The following is a 23,593-nucleotide window of genomic DNA, read 5'->3' as shown; positions in this document are numbered from 1 at the left end:
TGTCTTTTTTTGCATCTAATTTGGTGCCCATTTATGTGTCCTTGTTTTTGCCCAATTTGATATCCTTTTGTATGCCATGTTTTGTTCCCTTCTTTGTGTCAACTATTGCACAATTTTTCACTTCTAATTTAAAACACTTTGTATGTCAATTGTTTGCATTTTGTATTAATTTCTAGTTTAACATCCAATTTTACTTTCAATTTTGCATCCATGGTTACATCCGCATTTGAATTCTTATATAGAGTATATTTTTCTTTACATATATGACCCCCTTTATAGATTCATAGTGAAATATATGATAGTTTCTAAATATCATTAAAGCAGATATCACAATTCAAAATCATTTGTAAAGAAATTTAAGAGAAATTGACAACATCCATCCAAAAAAATAACAATGTGTCATTAACAATTTTCAAAACATGTATAAAATAGCAACATAATACTAATAAAATCAGTATTATTTTTAATCAAAACAAGTAAAATTCAAATATGATTAACAAATCAAAATATTTCATGAATATCGTTATTCTACGATAAATTAACAACTTACATAAATCAAACTCATCGTATGATTACAAAATCAAAATGTCTCATTGATATAGGGTAAATTCACAACACCCATCTAAACATAACAATGTCATTCTACACAATAATTTCTTCATAAAAAAAAATGCATGTGCATGCCTAGCTACCACCACCAAGATCATCCTCATGATCATCTTGACCATCCTCATTACTGTGATCCACATCATCACCAACACCGCAACTATCATCATCATCTCCTCCTTCACCACCATCATCCTCATCCTCATCCTCATCATCTCCTGATATATGTTGAACATAATTTGGATCATCGTCTTGGCAATCATTACCTATAGCATTATGACAAAAAAAATCAATATTACATGTTAGTATTAATTACATAACACAACACATGTTTTTGTTATACAATGTTAACCATAAAATGAGGTAAGATATAATATCTAATAGTACTAAAAAATAAAATGAAAATATGGTTTAAAAGTATATTGGAAATCCAACTAAGATTACATACCATAGAGTCCATCCAAACAACAAATTCAACCCATCTCTTTTGCTGCAGCACCTCCTTTTCCAAATGATTTGGAGGTCTTCCATATTTTAGTTCCTATCAATCAGTAAATAGGGAGAAATTAGATAACAATGACTTTCTTCTAGTACAAAATTTATTAAAAAAATATCACATGTTTAATATACTTACAAAGGTTGTTATCAGTGCTTTTAAGCCTTTCTGGCCACTACGATGAGTGACTTTTGTCTTGGTTAACCCCGCCTTGGATGCCTTGTCCTTAAACATAAACCAATTCAATTTATTTTCATACAAATACTTATAAGTATTAATACATTCTAAATAATGTTTAATGAAAAATTCAATACCTGAATTTTTATTTCATATATCTTATTTATAACATTTTAATGATTACAATTATACTCTTGTTACCAGATATTGTCAGAAGAAATCTTACAAGACTGCTACCTAAGAACATTGGACAGTTGAATGCATTAGTTAACATGTTTGAAGAATTCTATCTTCAAATCTAGATCCATCTCATGTGATTCCCGTATGTGGTATAAATTGTCTTGAAGGTACCTGCATCATTCAACACAAAGCTATTCAGCACAATCGTTAACAAAAAACATCACAACTGCACAATATGAACGGTGCATCAAAATTGGCATTCACACGTCTAAGGTCTTTTTGGCATATCTGGTGTGGGTATAAAAGGTTTCCATTAAATCTCGTAAGCCTTTTTAACTATTATAAATAAACCACTAAAGTAAAACAAACAAATCAGTTATAAGAACTGAAAAGAAAGCTTGAAAAAAAATTAACATTTTCTAAAAGGCAAACAGTAGAACACACTTCCAAATACTTTTCCTAAAATACTTCTTCAACCTGGCATCAAATTTGAAGGGCATGGTCATATTTCAATATGAAGTCATACTATATTTTCAACCCTTCTGTGTTGGCAAGTTAAAACTAATGTTCCACCAAGACTCCAGGATAGGGAGATGCATCTCTGGGGTGATGCACAGGGGGGGCGTGTGAGAGTACCCTCAAATTTTAGGTAAAATTAGGGGGCAGGGGGATATGGGGGTATATAATTTTTTTAATATATATATATATATATATATATATATATATATATATATATATATATATATATATATATATATATATTTTCAATAATGAAAGCATAAATACATTGATCCGTACATGATTGAATTAAATAATGAAATACAGTGATCCATACTCATCATTCATACTAATACATACATCATTCATTCATACACCACGAGATTCAATAATGAACTAGATTGATCCATATTCATCATTCATTATTCAACATTCTAGAATCTAAATTGATTTAAAAATTAAATTCATCATTCATCATTCTAGATTCTAAATTGATTTAAAATTTAAATTCGTGATTCTAGAATCTAATTAGTACTAACCAAAATAGACTATAGTAGATACTTAAGCCTGAAGATTGGAATAGTAAATTGATATAACTCAAACTCAAAAAAAGTAAAGAGTGAAAGTCAAAGAATCAGTCTAAGGTCATCCATATCTAAAGTCAAGACTCGAAAGTTAAAACTGACGATTAAAAATGGCCAATGAGCATTTTAGGAGTGCCATGGAGGAGGAGGTGCAACAGTTAACTGGTAAGTCAAATAGTGCTACGCAACAAGCTGAGTAGACATAAGCTTGGTAACTCGAATGAGTGAGTTAGAGATTGCAAATTAGTTTAGGTTTTGATATTTGTTATGTGTTGTTCTTTTTAATTTTAATTTTTTTTATGGTTGTTTTATAATTTTTTTTAATTTCTATATTACAACAGTTACTAGAAAAAAAATTAAGCAGAACATGGGAAGGGGCAGAATTTAAAAACTATTCTAATCCATCAAAACAATCTGCTGCTCAATCTAATATTATCGGGTTAATCCTAATCATCAAGTTTAGCATCTAATGCTTATCACTATGTAGCAAAGTTGCCAGACTTGGTTGGGCTGGGACTTGGCAAGACTCAACGACTCAGCACAGACCCAGCAAAGAGAAAAAAACTCAAAACATGGTAAATTTTGAGCACAAACCAATCCATATAAGTTATAAAACCACAATCTATGCAGAATTTCAAAAGATTATCTCATAAAATACGATGACACAACATTTGACACTCGATATTTGTATGCAAAATAGTGAACTGAAATTCCACGATCAAATTCACAAATAGTACTCCATTCAGCTACATAACTCATAGTTTCATAACATAATTAGATAATCAAGGTAGACAATGTCTCCAAGTCCAATCTCAAGCCTCATTCATGACTACAAAGATGCCAAGAATAAGCCCTCAAGGAGTTAGCCAAAATCTCTAGACTGAAGCAATAATTGTGGTGCAAACGTATTTGGTGTTTCCATTAGAGATAATGAAACACTAAAGAGACCCTGAGTCTCTTCATCAAGCCTGTAGGATGACATCCCATCCTACAGGCCTACTAGTATAAACTTTAAAAAAAAATGCAAGTTGATAAACTAAACAGTAAAACCTGAATGTGTAATTGCCCACTTACCTGAACTTTGAATGCTGAGAGGGTGAGACGACTTTACTCAGCAGCTAGTGATCATTGATGATGCTAAAGCCTCCTTCAATTTCCCTCATAAATGATGATGAACTCAACCCGCTCACAGTGACAGCACACAACACTCTTCTAAGGAAGAAATGGCTCTTAAAAATATATGGAATGATAAAGAATAAGGGGAGAAATGTCTTTATAAAGACTTCCTGCCCTCTCAAACACTTCATTTCCCTCCTAAAAATCACAAGTGTGGGGTATTTTTGGTCACTGTCATTGGGTCAGCTAAGCCTGGGTCAAACTCCCGAATCTAGCAAGTCTGGCAAGACTCCGCTAAGCCAAAGGGGAGCCTGCCAGGGGGGTCGCTGGGGAATACTCGGTCCAGAGCTGACTTGGCAAGACTCAGCCAGACTCAGGAGACTGGGAAGAGTATGAAGCACTGCTATGTAGCCAAAGGATATATGCATTTTATGGTACTTGTCTACAACCCGATAAGCAAAATTGTTGGGCAATCCAAATAGAAGTCTTCTACATTTGCATAAATCTACAAGACATAACAAAGAGGACTGAACCATCTATCCAAAACGAACCAAGTAAAATACAAAACTTTGAGTCGACTCAGCCAATGCAACAATTTAATTATTTTGTAGATTCTTTTACTTTTACATAAAAAAAACTAGTTTGCATTGTTGTTTTTTTTTCTATGTGGTTCATGAACCCCGGAGATCGGTGACCGCTACATCCCCAAAATATTTGTACCAGGCAGATCCATCTGAAGTGACCACTTACTGCCTGCACAACCACGGAGCCTAGCCTCGAGAGTGTTGACAGCATCGAACCCATGCCCTCTCAATAACAAAGCTGCTTTATTGACAAGACTCGACCAATTGAGCTAACCCTAGGGGCTTAGTTTGTATTGCTGTTACAGTAAGAAACAAAAATATTTATCACTTTCTGTGATTATATTACCAATTTTTTGCAACCAAAATATTGATGATGGTGCACAAAGCATTTTTTGTAAACTATGAAGTTAAGTTTAGTTGTGCAAAAGTTTGTAAAGAGCCTCTCAGAAGCCAATCCCTGCGAGCTGGAATCAACCAGGGCATTATCAAACTCATTCCTATGGCAAAAGACCTAGTGCTAAACACCACCTGGAGACCCATAACTCTTTTAAACACCTTTTAAAAAATCTTGGCCAAGGCATCTGCCTTGTGCATCAAGCATATTCTTCCAAAGAGCATTCGCCTAGAACAAACAAGGTCTATTTGTGGGCAATATATCCTTGACAATTTCAATGCAGTCTTTAAAGGCATAGAATGTGCCCATCATACTAGCCTCAATGGCTTGTTTGTCAAAATAGACTTTGAGAAAACTTATGACCGGGTGAAGTGGTCCTTCATTCAGCAACAAGTGACAGCAAGGAGGCAATCAATCAGCAGCTCCACTGAAGGTTGAGCTGAGGAAGATAGCTCTTAATTGCCCAAAGCAGAACATGGCCCCCCTCAAAAGGGGTGCTTTTGGGCTTGGTGCTCTTGATTAAATGGTAGTTCCAAACCCTTATATATAATAGAGCCCAATGGAAACATCGCAATTCGCTCATTCCTGAAATCCTAAAAATTGTTATGTCTGATGCATTTTGAGTGGAATCTGAAATTTACTTTCTCCATATGAAATAAAATGAGGTCAGAACCACTCTCAAACATCCTAAGTCAATTAATAGGGCCCTAGGGTTGAATGTTGAGCTTTCCCACTCATAAATTATTGTTTCAAGCAAAATTAAGGGGGAGCACCTAGCCCTTTTTTAGGGGAGCTGCCCAGAAGCACCCCTTTTGGGGAAACACATCCCCACAGTAGGGAAACGTTTCCCCTACGTCTCCCTGTGTCTCCCTAAAAGGGGGCGTGGGGAAACGTGTCCCTAACTTTCTAGGAAGCTAGGAGGATCATGTTGTTGACAAATAAAAGCAAGGAGATCTAGATGTGGTGTAAAAGGTAACCATTGCCTTTTTGCATGTGCTTCCTAAGAGAGGACTACAACTCATCAATGCAGATCCCAAAGAGAGTTTATGAGAGGTGACAGGAATGCTTGAACCCAATGGTGCTCCTAATGAAGTCCGAGAAGTTGTGAAGAGTGAAATTGACCAAGTATCAACTCATATAGTCTCATGATGGTGACTAGAAGTGTCTCTTAAATACTAATGTCACAAAGCCTTTGGAATAGGGTTCTCTCAAAAGTTCACAAAGAAACATAAGAATTTCAAACAGCAATGTCAAGACCCAAGTCTCCTTAAATAATTGCCTGTAGAGTGATGATGCAGTCAACAGGCTAGTATGTTTCACTAAATCTTGCCCTGTCCTTTGGCCTTGAGGTGCCTCTTATCTACGTCAATTTGCCTCTGCTGTCCTTCAGGGGCCTCCTCTATAGTTCAATGTATAACCACATATGAAGTACCATGCCATTGATCCTGGCGAAAGTGTGTTCAACCATGACAGTTTTGTAATTGTTGTGGTTTGAAGTAATCCCTGATATGGCGGAACCAAGATAGAAACAACATGATTAAACATATCAACAATGTGAAATTTGAGAGAGTGAATACCATGTTTGAGGAACTCAGACTGAAATCTCATCAGCGGCCTTGGTGCTGCCAATGAATTTGATGACTCCTGATGTCACCATGGGAAAACATATGCCAAGAAGAGGGAGGAGAAGCAATGTGGACTGGGGGCTCCCCAAGGACACCATAAAGAGAGGAAGCATGTGAGAACAAGCATTGGTGATCCAAGTTCGTTAGGAAAAGGACATCTGAGAAGGCTTTTGGTGAACAAAAAGGGCTTGGAGAAAAAATACTTTTGATCTCATGTTAAGTTGCAAATTAGAGGGCAACTTAAGCAATGGAAGAACAGGAAAGAGAAGAGGCTTAGCTACATGCCTATCGTACATTCTATGCTTAGAATTATATATCAGTTATAGACTATCCATTTAGTTTTGTACCTGTCATTTGTTGTTTATCTCCTGCTGCACCATGAGCTTCTACTGGCATGCAAGGGCAACAATACTGCTGATTATTAGCATTCCTGGCATTTGCAGGTTGCAAAAAAGTGGATGTACAATCTGTTGAAATGGGTGCATACATGTTGCTAAAGTGTGTATCTGTGCCCAGTTAGGAACTTGGCGCACATAGTAGGAATTCAGTGACCAAATTTTATAGAATTTTTGTGGGAGGCTGGCAGGGGCGCTGCCGCTTGAACCCTGTGGATGGTCTCGGGCAAGTGGACATAGACACTGGAAGTGCGAGTTTGTCAAGATGGAGGATCCTGGTACAGAGGTTGGGTGGTTCTTGACCTGTGTGATGCTGGTTGTGCTCAGATCAACTTTGTACTGGGAATAGAGAACATTCATGATCTTGATTGCTTTGACACATCTGCCTACTCCAATGGTACTTTTCTAAATTTTTATGTGCCTTGCAAAATTGCAGCTTCTCATTTTTTGTGCATGTCAGTGCATGAATTGCCCCAAGTTCACCTTTCCCTGTCCTTCAACTTAAATCTGAACTGGAAAGTTGGTTGTAATTCCGTGGAGGCATTGATTCAGTGGGAGTTATTTTGACGGTATGGACTTTTGTTTTGAGACCGTGTGGAGTAAATAAACTTTATGTTAAACATTTTTGATTATTTTCTGTTGAATTCCCTGGTGTTGCTCCTGGAAAATTTGGAAGATGCCAATCCGGTCATAATATGTTGTGCACAGGGGATTCTTTTGTTTTGATTTTAGTCTCCATGTAAATGCTTCAATCATTTCAAAACATTTCCCAAGTCAATTTTGTTATTGTCTTGCATATCTCAACAAACGTGTTCCCACTGATTGGCACTAAGACTTGTGTTCTTTTTGCAGGTTTGTTCCATATAGGCTTTGGCCAATCTTAAGAAGGGTTGGGTGGTTCCCTGTGTATTTCCATGGCATTTGAATGCCAGAAGAGATGGCAGGTATCTTCTGGTTCAGCTAATGATGCTTGGAATGAAGAGATGGTGTCCTGCCCGGAGCTTCCCAGTCCTCATTCCTTACGAGTAAATGAAGTAGAGATTCAAACTAAGACTAGCAGCAAAGCAGAGAGATCAACTTATGCATTAACAGATATTGATCACAATGGCCATTGCTCATTTCTTGAAATTCCTCCTGTACTAATATCGGAGATCCTCAATCATCTTAATGCAAGAGAACTCAACATTGTTTCCTCTGTATGTGTTCTTTTCCGGAGGATTTCCTCAGATAGCCATGGATGGAAGGAATTCTATTGTGAGAGATGGGGGCTTCCTGCACATCGAAAACCTTCTGAAACATCTGCCATACCACCAGAAAAATCATGGAGAGAGCTCTACCTTGAGAGAGAAGCTCGTAGCAAGGCTTTTCTAGGCCGATTTAAAATAGATGTTTTCCATGGCCATACTAAACCCATACGGTCTGTTTGTCTTCTGGCATTTGCAAATCTCATTTTTACTGCAGGATATGATACAATGATCAGAATGTGGAACATGGAGGAAGGTTTTCTGATTGAACAGTCACGGCCACTTCGTAGCACTATACGAGCCATAGCAGCAGATATGGAGATGTTGGTTGTGGGTGGAACTGAGGCTTTTGTGAGAGGTTGGCGAGCAATTCCTGAGCTCCCTCATTTGTTTGACATTTCGGGAATTACAGGTCAGAACACTGAATTTTGCCTTCGTGGACATGTTGGACCCATTACATGCCTGGGTCTTGACTCTGCCAGAATTTATAGTGGCTCTTGGGATATGAGCATTCGTGTCTGGGATCGAGCTTCTTTGAAGTGTCTGAAGATTTTCAAGCACGGAGATTGGGTGTGGTCACTGGTTGTGAGAGGCCCTCAACTGATGAGCGCTGCAGGCAGTGACATTTACACATGGGATATTGAAACAGGACACCAGATGAGGGTGAGGCTAAATTTCCATGTTGGCAATGCATACTCTTTGGTATGCAGTCGATCTGGCCATTTGCTGTTTATTGGAGGTGAGGATGGAGCTATTCATATGTTTGAGGACCGATCTCCCCGTCATCACACTAGTCATTCTGATGATGATGTTATAGTTAATGATAAACCAGTTGCTTCATGGGTTCCTCATTCCTGCCCAGTTTATTCACTTGCATTTGAGGATCCATGGCTTGTCTCTGCATCTGGGGATGGCAAGCTTGCCATGATGGATGTCAGGAAGCTGCTAAAGTCAAGCAGTAATTTCAAGTCTGAAAAAGTTGCTAATAGTCGTCAGTGGAAGAACACTGCAATTGTAACATTGCAAAATGTGGAGCCACCTCAACGGTTGCTGCATGGTTTCTATCAAAACTTGTATTCTGTAGACATTGGTGCTGAGAGAATTGTATGTGGAGGTGAGGAGCGAGTTCTGCGGATGTGGGACTTCACCCAGGCTTTGGAGATTGAACGCAGAGTGCAGGCCTCAAGGAATGTGCGTTTGGAGAATAGGTCAAGGAGGAAAAAGGCAAATGCAGAAAATGATAGCAAATCTAAGCAGGTGGATCCTTGCTCCATTGCAGCTAAAAGCTGTGAGAGACATGGCGGGGGAAATAGGGTTTGGAAAAGGCGCAATGAGACTGGCAAAGTCCAGGCTTAGATTCAGTTTAAAAGCTACTTGGGGGCAATTTACCCTTTATTAGCTTAGGCTTAGATTAATTATGAAAGCTATTCGGGGTTCTTTGCCCTTAGTTTGCTGAAAGAATAGGCTTCTAATTTTCACAATGTCCAGTTAAATGTTACATTCAGGTTAGAATATTGCATTTAATCTCTGGCAGATTATCCGAAAGCTCTTATCATAAAGTATGTGTGGTTTGGAGTGAGGAGACCACAAGATTTTATCTATCAGTTCCTTCTAATTGAGGAAGTGTTACTCAATAATCATGGAGGCTACAACACATTCCAGCCACAAAGCTGGAAAGAGCACAATAAAAATAAAAGCAAACATTGAATCTTATCACTGTTGTGGATTTTGTCCTTAGAATGACATGAGACATTCCAAATATGATGCCCAATCTGATATGTTGGCTCTTCTAGCATGGATGCAAAGAGAAAGCAATTACAACACTTGATCTATTTTTTATAATATAAGACTATATTTTGCTAAGAAAACAAAGGTATACAAAAAAGCCCACATGCATTACATATCGAATATCATTCCTTCGGGAAATCCCTAAAAGCCAAGTGTATGTGGAGACTAATATCAAAAGAGGACCTCTGGAATCAGATTCACATTCAGAGATATATTGAGCCCAATTCAGCAGACGACTGGATTGGAAACCCAAACAAGTCAATCAACAATGCATCCATATTATTGAAAGTACTGACTATAACATTCCCTTTAATAGGCAGATTGCTGGCATGGAAGGTTTGCAATGAGGCTAAGGCGAAGATCAGTATAGACCCATGGATAAGCAGTGGAGCTGAGTACAAGCTGCCAGAAGCAGTGATAAACTCTCTTCAATCTAGACCAGGCAGCTGAACTAGGAAACTCCTCCATTTTCCAGCAGGATTGGAATAGCGCTGAACAGAGAGACGACTCAAAGGCCAAGAAAATATTCAATCAAAAGGATTTATAAACAAATCAAAAGTGTGCCATGCCTATATAAAAGACTCTGATGATGAACATGTCTAGTCTAAAATCCAGCCTTGGGGATTTACACTCCAAAGTTAGGATAAGAATCGTGTACCCTGGACAGACCAGAATGCACACTCTCATGGTGGAAGCGCATCTGGATAAGAACCTTTCAAAAGTTCATTATTTACATGCAGTTGGCAATCTTAAATAGAGCACCCACATAGGAAGTTCTTAAGAGAAGAAATGGATCAAGTCCAAGCAAATGTATCATGTGTAAAAGAGTTGAAAAGAACATAGACCACTTACTGATATTCTGTCCTTAATAAAGGAAATCTGGATGGTTTGACAAGGATAAAGGACTGTGGACAAGGAGGTTATGCTGAAGAGTGCTCTAAAAAGTGGTAGCAAAACTCAGTCCTCAAAGGCCTTCCTCTAATAGTATCATGGGGAATCTAGAAAGATAGAAATGTTGAAATCTTTGAAGACAGGTATATAACTCTTTCAATGTGCCTTCCAAGGTCAGTCAATCTTCTCAAACTTCAAAGCTTTTTCATCAACCCCAACACAGAAAAAGTTGATTCGTGCTCCTATGGACAAATCTGGAACATGGGGATTACTTTGATGGAGCTAGTCAAGGTACCCCCCAAAAAAGGGAAGCCATACGTGTTCTCTATCTCAATAACTCTCACTGTATCAGATTTAACACAGATTTAGGTGAGGATCAAATAACTACACCGAGCTTATTTCCCTAACAATACTCTAAAAGCTAGCAGCCCACAGTGGCATTTAAAAAAATACCAGTGTTTGTTGGCTCATTGTTGTTAGATAGTGTACCCCAGATCATCTTCTACTAGGTTGGAGCACACATAGCAGATCTGGGCACCTTATATTACAGCAGCATTACACAAATCCATGCAGCATTAAATTCCAAACAGCATAATGATCTGTTGGTGAGAATGCAGCAATAAATAGACAGTAGGAGCACATCACAAATTTTACTATTCCAGCAATAAGGGCACACACACGCATGTATGTACCAGCCATAAAAAGAATAAGATAATTTTATCATTATACTTCAGGTTAAAGATAAAGTGCTAAAGTTAGATGAGTCAGTTCTGTTTTATTTTTCAGTCTTTCTGAATTCATTTTTTATCAGTTAGATAGAGCACAGATCCAGAGATCTAAGTAATATATCTATTTTTATAAACCCTAGGTGTCACTTATAAGAAAGAGTGAGAGTATGGATCTGTAATAGGGTTAGTTTCAGTTCTTACACAAAATCCTTTCTAGCAGATTTTTATTCAGTAGTATTGGAATAGCAGTAACAACTGTTTTTGACATTGATATGTGTGTTCCAATGTATGTATTCCAACTGTGTTTGTAGATTTTAGTGAGATTCAGATTGCAGTTTTGATTAGCCTTTAAATTTAGACAGTCTTAGTTTCCACTAGAAGAAGAATCTGTTTACAATGAGTTAGACAAAAATTCATAATGGTATCAGAGAAAGGTTTGTTGAAACATTCTAAAAATCCTTGAATAGATAGTAGGAATGCTACCTATGAAAGGGAGCTGTCAGGAGGCTCCAGGGATCGGATGCTGTGATCCATGCTTGAGAAAAGCACAGTGAAGTTTCAAGTTGTTGGGTTCTTTGTTAGGCTGCTGATCTGTCTTAACTTTCGTTTAGGCGATATTCCAATGCAGTAGTATGGCTACAGTCAATCTCAAATACATGGACAGATTGGAAGGTCCCTCTTAACTTCATCCCAGGGAAGTCTCAGGTAACCAGCCTGCATCCATCTTAACTACAGATCTTCCAAGCATTTGGCGGGATCAAATTTCTTTTCACTCTAAAAGAGGTTTGCACCTCAATAGATTTGATCCCTCTCGACACTCGATAGATCTGGAGTTAAGATGGATCTAGAGTGAGAAATTATTCTTACATAAGAATACCATTAGCAAAACCATGGGTTGTCAAAACCATTAACAATAAATTGACTATTTTACCTCAAGTTTATTTTAATTATTAATTTTTTTTTTTTATTTTTTAATTTTATTTCATTTCCATTTTATGCAATTTGACTGAGTCAAAATGTTTACATATCAAGACACGACATTACAACATCTCTTCCATACCAGGCTGGTGAGCGCCTCTAGGCACAAAGATATTGTTGGAGTAGGATTTGTCTAACTTCATTGAGAAACTGGTTGTAGAGCCTCCCAAACCTGTGTAATTAGTAAATCATAAAAAGAAGATGGCCAAGGTCAAGTGAGTCATACTTGAATCTATGAAGGATCATTAGATCCCTCACATCACCAAAAAGACCACAATAAAGTACATGTTTGATGCTCTAGTCACTCTATGAGAGTGAGAACAACAAACAGAAGACATTCCTAAGAAATAAGCTTAATCCCTACAAATGAGTAAAATGATATTGTAGTTTCCTACTTAATGAATATTATTGATCTCCATGATCAGCTTGCAGCAATTGAGAGGAGGTGAAGGGTGAAAAGCTAGTACTCATTGCATTAAATAGGTCCTGTTCTTTTTGGAAACTTTTTGGCTATGACATCTAGGCCAAAAAAAAGTTAAAACTTCCCATTTTGAAGAGGCTATGGAATGAATTCAACTAGAAGGAGCAGAATGTTGTCCCCATTAGTAAGACGAAGAAGGGCAACAAGAAAAGAGGAACTAAGAAGGGTTAAAAGGGGAAGAAAGAGAAGCCAGGTTCTTGTAACCAGGGAAGGAAGGACTTGAGCCACATCAAGTGCTTCAAGTGTCAAATGTTTGGGCACTTCGCTTCCAATGTCATCAAAAGAAGGGGAAGGGAAAGCAACTTGTAAAGAGTACAAAAGCATCAGCTCAAGTGGATGAGCTTTCATCCAATCTCGAGATACACTTCTCAATGGTCTCATGCCTGTCATCTGACATCATGTCTGATGTGGACTGGTATGTGGACAGTGGAGCCTGCAAACATACAACCTCTAACAAGAGTACCTTTAGTAGAACTTGGTGATGATGCCACATATCCAGTTGCAAGAGTGGGATCCATCAAGTGATATCCTTAAGCTTACTAAGTTAATGATGTTTTGTATGTACCTAGCTTAACTAAAAATCTCTTTCCAATTTCAGTGATGATATATCCTACATATATGGCTAACTTTGAAGATCAACAAGTCCTCATCCTAAATTGCAAGGGAATCCTATAAGAACTTTAGGGTATGATAGTGACAACATGTGTGAGCTTTGACAAAAGAGACTAGGTCACTTGCACTAGTGAATGTTGCCAATCTTGAAAAACATGGTGTGGGCATTGCCAATCTTCAAGGCTGAGAAGAAAGGAGTGTTCAAAGGTTGTGCACTTGGCCAACATGTAAAGGATGTGTTCCTGGCAGTAAACATAGGTCAAGAGGGGTTTCTGACCTAATCAACTCAAATGTATGTGGGCCCATCTCTTCAACTTCCTTATCAAGTAACATTTACTATGAATATTTTATTGATGATTCTTCTAGGAAGTCCTAGACTTAATTCACAAAAACCAAAGGAGTTTGATACCTTTTGCATGAAATCAAGAATCAAGAAAATGTTGATAGTTCCCTACAACCCTCAATAGTTTGGGGCCTTGATTCATGATCTAGTTCTGCTCATGTGTCTCTGTGTATAAACATGTCTCATCATTGTCTATATTTTGAATAGGTATCCTCACAGAATTTTGAAGGATAAGACTGGATGAATTCAGAAGCCTCAAGTAACACATCTTTGAGTTTTTCAGTTGTCCTATCTACATTCATATTCCAGATGGGAAAAGGACCAAGTTGGAACCTTCTAGTTTGAAGGGCATTTTTGTAGGTTAGAGTGAAACCTCAAAAGCTTATAGAATATACATTCCATCTCAACATAAAGTAGTTGTGAGCAGAGATACCAAGTTTGAAGAAAATGCATGGTCCTCTAAGTCTCAAGAACCTCCAATAGTGACCATGGAGGCAGAAGAGCTTGGTATCCCAAAAACAGATCTGCAGAAATCAAAAAGATCATGAAACGCACACTTAGATCAGCAAGCTTTTGGAAGTGCAAGGGGTGCCTCTTTACCTTCAAGTTCAGCTAGAAAGCCTAGATGGCTAATCTAGACATTAAAAGAGGCAACATAGTAAGTTGGTGCTCCAACTACTTCCCTTCAAATAAGCCACCCTCCTAAAAAGTTCCCTAGTTATGTTGCACTGATATCTTTCATTATTGAAACAAAACCTTCTAGTAACGACAGTAAGGAAGCAAGTACTACAAAATGCCATGATGGAGGAATACATCTCCTCCTAAAGAATGATGGGTAGGAGATAGTGCCTAGACTAGTGGAGAAGTCAGTATTTGACTCTAGTTTTTCTTACAACAATCATGCATGGTTAAGCATGCACCAGATAGCAGCATATAAAACTGCAAAGCTCAGTTTGTGGCTGGACGGTTCTCCCATTAAAAAGGAGTTGACTATGAGGAGACTTTTGCTCTTGTTACTAAATATACCTCTATCAGATTTACTATGTCTTTTACAACAATCTTCCATTGGATTTTATATCAAATTTATGTAAAGACAACATTTCTTAATAGGTTGATTAAGGAGTTATATGATAAACCAACCAAGAGGCTTTTAGGTGAATAGGCTTGAGACCCATGTTTACAAGTTGAAGTAGGCCCTTTATGAGTTGAAACAGGCACCATTTGCATGGCACTCCAAGATCGATGAGTAACTTTCAGATTTGGGTTTCACTGAGACAGATGCAGATTCTAATTTTTACAATTTGGTAGATCATTCTAATCTGCTTGTTTTAGTCCCATATGTAGACAATCTTACACTCACAGGAAGTTAAAAGGAATCCACAAACTGGTGCAGGGCAAAATTGGCAAGAGAATTTGTCATGACTTGAAGCACTACTTGCTGGCTCTAGGGGTGTAGCAAAGTGCAGGTGAAGTGTTCCTTGGACAGAAAAAATATGTAATTGAAATTCTTAGAAGATTTCAAATGATGGACTGCAAACCCATGGCTACTCCAGTGTATGCAATTGAAATTCTGATGAGATTTCAAATGATGTACTGCAAACCCATGGCTACTCCCCTGTGGTAGTAAATCCATTGTACTTTGCTGATTCTAATTCAGATTTGATGAACATCTGTATACAGGGAATTGATAGGTTTCCTCATGTACTTAGTTAACACAAGGCCTAACATTTGTTTTGCAGTCAACACTTTCAGTACATGGTGTAGCCTAGGCAAGTTCATCAGGTTGCCACAAAACACAAGTTCTAATACTTGGAAGGGGGCAGTACATTTTGCACTGAGATATGTTAGTGATGCAGCTTTTTATTCAATGATAATGGAATAACATTAACAAGGGTTCTCGACAGTGATCTACATGTTCTGTGCATGTTTTCTAACTGTGTCCGTTTATAGGCTCAAACGACATTCAGATTACAGTTTCGATTAGCCTTTAAATTCAGACTGTGCTACTTTCCTGTAGGAGAAGAATCTGTTAAACAAGTGTTACTAAATTCATCAGTTGTTAGTAATTAATTGGATGAATGGCAGTATTAGAAGATGAAATCAAACGTTCTGTCCGTTTTTATTTCAGAGTGCTTTGAACATGTCTACAAAGAATTAAATGGTGAAGCAGACACCTTGAGGAAGGAAGGACTACAGTTGGCTGAGGGTTCAAGGTTATGAAGTGAAATCAAGGATTGTCATATCTTACACGAACATATTTCTGCATCCTCGAATGGGGATTCTTATGAAAGTCAGTATTCTGAAGATGATCCAAGTGCCTCAAAAGAAGAATTCTGAATTTTAGAGAAGTTACAGGACCCTTCAATCAATATCAATGCCTTCTTCAGGCTTAGCAAAGAATGTATATTTTCGTTCTGATATTTCTCGAAGCTTAAAGCATTTACAGAATGTATCTCTTTATACTCGGATGAAATAAAATATTAGAAAAATTGAGGGAAAATATATCAATATCAATCGATATGTAAGCCAATAAATGCGCCAAAAAAACACAGATTGAAAAAATATGCCTGCTGTGAGTCTGTGAAAGCAAATATAAGCAACACCTCTTCTGGAAAATGTGAAGCGGAAATACAAAACAAAAAAGACATCGTGATAAGAGAATATGGGTTGAGAGGGACAAAAGAAATCAAGGCTTAGACTCACCTCTATCCGATTGCATATGAGGATCTGAACCAGCCGCATCGGTTATCCAAAAATGCACCTTTGTCCGTGCACCGATCAAGTCAATCCGCCGCTTGGAAAGAAAAATAGCACAATGCAAATATTTGCAAATGCGTCTACCTGAAAAGGGGGCGCGGCGTAAGAGGCCCTCCTGAAACCCCTCGGAGAAGGATATATCTGCGGACCTGAAACCCTACATCCGATATAACAACCCATTTTAAGATATAAATGTTTTAAAAAGTTAAAGAGCATTGTCGCCGACCCTGAAACCCTACATCGTATATAGAACTAGCATTTGCACAAACCGGTGCAACGTCATAGAAGTAGTGGGATATGGAAGTAGGTTTGTGCAACGTCATAGAAGTAGTGGGATATGGAAGTAAGTAAAAGTAATATTTTAGTAAAATGTTAAATATGTGTTGTATGAATTAATAATTTTATTATATAATTAATAAAAGAATTAATAGAGAAGGGTTATTATTTTAAAATTTAGGATATAATTATAAAAAAAAAATTGAGAGGAAATATTAGTTTTAAGATCAAAAAAATTAATTAAAAAGAGCGATAAATTTTAGGTTTAATTCTAAAGCCTCAATGCGAAAGGATTATATTAGAACATCCTAAAAAGTCTTTTAAGAAAAATGGCGATTAAAACCTTTTCCAAATAAATTTTAAAGGTTTAAAGCATAAATATAATAAAAGCTGGCATATATATGTAAATAGTAATAAAGAGGTCGACCCCATAAAACTACCACGTTGCATATTGGGATCTCGCGAGTGGCGTTTTTGTTTTATTGTCCATGACCAAACTTCCGAAGCCTCTAACTTGCGACTTTATTTACACCATATCCATTCAATTTAATTATTTACACCATAACCATTGCAACTTTTAATGTCCATGACCAGACACACGTCTTTAAAACTTGTGATATGAAAGGCATGACATGGCAACTGTGATATTATATTAAGGTGTGCTATGATGGAGCAGTCGAGTCTGCAACACGTATTGCAATCAGAGGTTTCAAAGTGACAAGGCTTCAAAAGTTGAGATATGGCGGATGCGATATTAATGGCCAAATGTGGAGAATTAATGGTTTTCGATAGAATAAACGCATTCATTATTACTAACGGTTTCTTGAGATTTCGCTCATAAAAGTCTTGGATTATTATGTAATCGGTTATTTGCTAAGTTATTCCTTCTGAATGTTAGTTACTCTCACCCTTGTGTTTCTCTTGACAAGTCAGTCCCAACAAGCATAATTCAACAAAAATGTCTTGGTCGACCAAACCCATGAAGAAACCTATTGTTCAACAAAAATCAGTTGCTCTTCCCCCTGAGTTTGCAGAATTGCTTGCATTATTTACCGATACCACATGCACCTCAAACACCGGAACATCTACCTGGGAGGCCACATATCAACTTTTCGAAGATGAAGAGCCGAGAGTCACAGAAAGAGTAGTCATAGCCGAAGATTCATACCCGGTTTCTGATACTACATATAGTGATCTGGCCAATTCATTCCTCCACAGAATTGTTGCTCAGCTGAACATCCTTCCTTACATGGATATGATCACATGTGTTGTTGACCATCTAAACATCGCTGACAGAAACTTTATGACCAAGAGGAACACAATCATCGGCTCTTTCACCAACAAAGATTCGACTCGAATGTACCAGTTGTCGGCAGCTCAGAAGAAATATGATATGACTTCATTGAGAAATTCATGAAGGAAAATTAGGATCAATCTGAAGTCATCAAAGGATGGAGAAGAGATGCTAGCAAGCACAAGCGAGAAAATAAGGGTATGCATTCTATAGCTTCTCTTGTCGGTCCATATTGTTATGTTGCCACTATGATATGTAGATTATTTGGTTATGTCAATACCCAAAAGTTTTCAGACCAGTGGGTACCCTTGATTGATGCAGCTATGTTATGGACTGGGGGACTGTTCTATCTAATAATTTAAGTATCCAAATCCTAGATTATAGGAAGAACTGTAGTTTTTTTATTCTAGAAAACATTGTTCCCCCATTTTACATGAGTGCCTATGTAATGGATGTTATTTTATTTACTTCTGATTTCCCATCCATGGGATGTAAATGGACCATACAGGACCCTATGTCTATCCACGTTTATCATAGTATTCTCTGGGAGTCAAAATATAGGAAAAAGAGCATCATTCCTTTGTTAATTCTCATACAGAATACAAATTAGATGCATGGTGTGAAGGAAAATGAAATTTACAGGTTTGTGGTTGAAATTTATTGGTGTATCTATACGTGTATCTATAAGTTGTATTTTCATAGTCCAGGGGTTGGGAATACACAATTCCCATCCACTTGAGCTCAATTTTATCTCGCAAAACTTCATTGGGATCTACCTAAACACATATGCAAACATAGGTGAAAATGCCTTTCAAAAGTCTTTCCCTGTCTACTTTGACGAATCTTCCAATAAAATTGCCCACTTTTTCTAAGAGATCTAGATGGGTAAAGTGAATGGGAAAACTGGGAATCTTACCCATACTAGAGTAGTCATCGGCAACATAGTGAGAGGATTGAAGTTGGGAAACCATGGCTTCACTAGAAGACCAACTCATCCCCAAAACCAGGGACCTTGGTTAAGGATTTTTTTCTTATCCTCAAGACATTTGAAGATCACCACAAAAAAACATGGGTCTACATCCACCCAAACCGACATTCATCCAATCCTATCATAATCGAACAGAAAAACGCTACTTTTTCAATAGAAAATGGGGAATAAAAGTATCACCCAAGGATAATGACCATCGCATCAAGCGCTCAATCATAGGGGAGGAGCAATAATTTGACAATCACACGTCCTCGATTTCTATTGATTTAACTCTGAACGCTCACGTAATATTCTCTTGCTTGGCGAATTAAACACCACTGCATGGAATGGACGAGGATTGAGCCGAACCCTAGATGAAGCCCACTTCATTCTCATCTAAACACAAAACTATATATACGTCAAAGCTATTACAATAGATTCTGACTGTCAACACCTCGAGGTTCTGTTTATATGTGGCTACCTTTTATGGTTACTATTGAATGTGTGATTGGGAATAGTAATGGCAACTTAGGGCTGCCAAATTTCCTTCGATTCCATCACTACATCCTAACGCAAATAGTTGTTCAATGCCTTGGTTGTCTTTCAAAACTGGTAGGCAGCGTCTTCTTTGATATTTCTCGATGGTTTTAATTCCACTACAATCACAACTTTCATTTACATAAACTTCGTGTTTTCGCACGAGCGACGATTTTTCAAGGTGAAATGTCACTTGGATGGTTTCAATGTTGTTGAACCATCATAACTAACTAACGGATATGCCCATTACAATTTTATACCACCCCATTATCAATATCAATTATGCATGGGAACCAATTAAAGCAACTTTTCACATTAATTTTATATGAGCACGAGAACATGTGTTAACAAGCAGCCCATAAAGCCTCATTTTGAATGCCATAGTCACTTAGAAGGAATTCCTCTTGTAGTAGCATCCTCCCTACTAAACTTTGCTAGTGCTAACATTAGAACCACCATTACAACAAGATATCTTTCTAGTGTTGACAACACCATTATAGTAAGATACCTCAAGAGAGACAGAAAATTTAAAAAGTATGATAGTAATACGTATCCAGAAGATGGTATTGAAACTAGTAATTGTTCACGAATCCATAAGATTGTAAGGTCATTCTCATTATCATAATCATTGTCATCATCATCACCATCATCCTTGTCATTGTTATTGCCATCATTACATTATCATCATAATCACCATTCATGCCATCATCATCATCATTATGGACATTGTTTGCAATTGTTCATAATTGTAGATGTTGTAAGAAATATCATCAACCCAAAAAATGTGATCAGTGCTAGAAAAGGGTTGTTTAGGACACATTGATATACGTAAGAGAAATAACAACTCTATTTTTGACAGATGATCGATGATGATCATCATCACCACCATTATCATCATCATTGTCATTTTTATCATCCCCATCATCATCATTAATGTAATTTCTATCGACATTGTTGTAATCATGCATCATCATCATTCATGCCATTATTGTTTTTGATGATGACCTAGATGAAAATGATGATCATGACACCAAAGATAATGCTTATGATTATGACAATGACAACATCTAAAATTGGGAAGATTTGCCAACGTCATTAGCATCGTCATCATCATAATCATTGCCATTATCATCATTGTCATTGTAACCACTATCATCTTTATCATCATAATCACAATTCATGTCATCGCCATCATCTTCATTTTCATCATTGTCAATATTATTGACATTGTCATCAATTGTTCATAATTGTCAATGCCATAAGGAATATCATCAATGCAGAAAATATGATGAGTGTTGGAAAAGGGATGCGAAAGCGAACATAGAAATGGGGGCAACAATAGAAGTAAAATTGGATGAAAAGTGGATACAACATAAGTAGATGCACAACAACATGAAAAACCTGACACAAAAGTGGATGCAAAAGTAGATGCAGTTGTCAATGCAAACTTGGATGCAAACATGAAGGCAAAAGTGGAAGCAAACATGGGTCCAATGGTAGGTGTAAAACTTGGCACAAATTGTGGTGAAACAAATGTGGATGCAACAACGGAAACAAAAGTATATGCAAAAATGGATGAAACAAAAGTGGATGCAATAGGGGATGCAAACGTGGAAGCAAATGTGGTTGCAATGGTAGGCGCAAGATATGGTGCAACAAAAGTGGATGTAACAATAGACAAAAAATATGCAAAATAAGATGCAAAAATGGATGTAAAAGTGGAAGCAAACATTGATGCAACATGCAAAACAAAATTGGATGCAAAAAATGGATATAATGTAAGTAGATGCAAAAGTAGATACAAAACGAAATGCAAAACCCAATGCATAAACCTGACATAAAAGTGGATGCATAAATAGATGCAATATTTGATGCAAAAGAGGATGTGAACATGAATTCAAAATTGGAAGCAAACATGGATACAATAGTGAGTGCAAAACATGGTGCAAATTGTGGCATAACAAAAGTGGATGTAATGAGAGATGCAAAAAAAGAATCAAAGTATGATGCAAATGAAGATGTAAAAAGGGATGCAAAAAGTGAAATTTAAAATGGGTGCAACAGTGGATGCAAAATTGTGTGCAAAAGTGGATGCAATAGAAGTCGATGCAAAAGTAGATGCAAAACGAGACACAAAACCCGATGCAAATCCTGGTCCAAAATTGGATACAAAAAGGGATGCAAAAATAGATGTAGTAGTTGATGAAAACCTAGACGCAAATGAGGATGCAAAATTATAATCAAAAGTGGGTGCAAAAGGCGGTGCCAAACTAGGCGCTAATTGTGGCACAAAAATATTAGATGCAATAGTGGGTACAATAATAGATGCAAAAGAGGATGTAAATATGGATGCCAAACAAGAGGGAAAAGTGGATGCAACAAAAGTAGATGCAACATTTTATGCAAAACTAGACACAAAACACGATGTAAAACTTGGCGCAAAAGGGATGCACAAATGGATGAAAAAATGGATGCAAAAAATGATTTAAAAAAGGATGCAAAAGTCGATGCAAAAGTTGATGCAAGTGTAGGTGCAAAAAGTGGATGCAAATGAGGATACAAAAGTATGTCAAACAAAATTAGGTGCCAAACTTGATGCAAAACCTGGAACAAAACCTGGTGTAAAGGATGACACAAAACTTGGCATAAAATTTGGTGCAAAACTTGGTGCAAAACCTATTGCAATACCTGGTGCTAAACTTGGTGTAAGATTTGGTGCAAAACTTGATGCAAATTTTGTGTCAAGTTTTGCACCATATTTGATAAATGGATGCAAATAGCACCAAAAATGGGCTCTAGATGCAAAAAAAGAAGTAAAAAGGGACGTTAATCACTGGTTTTGTTGTAGTGTATCCTCTAGTGTACTTTGATCGAAAAAATCAATAGACTACCTGTAGTCCTGAAATGGCATGGTGCCCCTTTGTGCTAGTGTTTTAATATGAAACTGCAACCATTTTTCTTTAAGATAAAGAGCATGTGATTTAGCTGGCATCCTACACTAGATGGCCTTCAAGGAGAGGCTGGCCATACATGCTAGTTGGTTCTCTCTTTCCTACAGCTTTCCCCTCAGCAATGCATTTTCTCTCTCAAGTTGGCTTCTCATGATTGTTGTTATCACCCAAAAATTCTCAAAACATCATTGTGTCAACTCTGCTTTTGGTCATGATTTCAAGGAGGTCTAAAGGTCATTTTAGTCTTGATAAAAGGATAAGTGATAGGGTTTGAAGTCTTAAAATGTCATCTTTCATTTCCAAATAAAGTCCTTTAGGTTCACTTCATGGTCAAATAGGTCACATTTTCCATTTAGAAGTCATTCCATTAAGTTTAGGGTTAAATTTAAGCAATCATACCCACAGTTAATGAAGCTAGATTTGTAAGGATGATGAATGTTTAGTTGACAGCTAATAATAGGAGATTGAAGAGACAAGTTGAAGACCTAGAAATATAGTTAGCAAAATCTGAAGAGAGGTTACAACAACAATGAAACAGGGTGATGAAAAAGGGCAGTAAAAGATATATCTTAAATTAGTTTTGATATTAGAAAGAAGATCATTTTTGAAGAGGAGCATCTTATAAAGTTAAGTTGTTTGGTTCTTGGTGATCATATTAGTCCTTATGAAATTTTTAAAATCCCCAAACTTCAAGTTTTTGAAAACTGTGTTGAAAAAAGAGCATACACAGCAGTTTCATAGCGCGCTACGAAACTGCTGAAGGTGAACTTTTAGCACTTTTTCTGTTTTTAGTAGTCAACTTACAAGGGGGTTCCTGAGCAATCTCAAACTCATTCTTAAAAACTGAAAAAGGTTTTTATTCATAACATAATTAAATACAAAAAACTCTCTCATTTTCTTTAAATTCATTATGAGGTGGACAAAATTGATGACTCAACTTGCGCTACGAAACTGCTGAAAGTCATTGAGAGAAAAACTATGTTTTCTGGTTTTAGTAGTTCACTTCATGATCAGTTTCTGGCCAAATGCAAACGTATTTTAGAATTTTGAAAGCGTTTTCTATTCATAAAATCTTCAGCTACAATAACCTC

The 23,593-nt window shown here is 37.1% G+C and overlaps 1 protein-coding gene and 1 pseudogene across 2 annotated transcripts; one reads left to right on the top strand and one right to left on the bottom strand.

Moving 5' to 3' along the window:
- Window positions 1-552: 552 nt before the first annotated feature.
- Window positions 553-16,782, bottom strand: LOC149208358 (uncharacterized). Of its 2 annotated transcripts, none has more exons than XR_016252094.1 (5): window positions 16,424-16,778; window positions 1,517-1,630; window positions 1,241-1,327; window positions 1,055-1,147; window positions 553-872 (listed from the first exon to the last, which is right to left on the bottom strand). XR_016252094.1 is itself a non-coding variant. In XM_089394056.1 (5 exons), the coding sequence occupies exons 2-5, from the start codon at window positions 1,551-1,553 to the stop codon at window positions 591-593; spliced, it is 510 nt and encodes a 169-aa protein (XP_089250182.1). In that variant the 5' UTR covers window positions 1,554-1,630; window positions 16,424-16,782; the 3' UTR covers window positions 553-590. The 2 variants fall into 2 exon arrangements, 1 of the variants encoding a protein (XP_089250182.1); XM_089394056.1 differs by having other exon boundaries at window positions 1,506-1,630; window positions 16,424-16,782.
- LOC149208359 (F-box/WD-40 repeat-containing protein At5g21040 pseudogene) lies at window positions 7,570-9,498 on the top strand (annotated as a pseudogene).
- Window positions 16,783-23,593: the final 6,811 nt, after the last annotated feature.

Source organism: Pinus tabuliformis, chromosome 1_2 (assembly GCF_031772625.1).
Source record: "Pinus tabuliformis cultivar Carrire ecotype Pingquan chromosome 1_2, CPIR1, whole genome shotgun sequence".
Taxonomy (NCBI): domain Eukaryota; kingdom Viridiplantae; phylum Streptophyta; class Pinopsida; order Pinales; family Pinaceae; genus Pinus; species Pinus tabuliformis.
The sequence above is the reverse complement of the archived record's forward strand: the minus strand, read 5'-3'. Positions and strand labels throughout refer to the sequence as shown.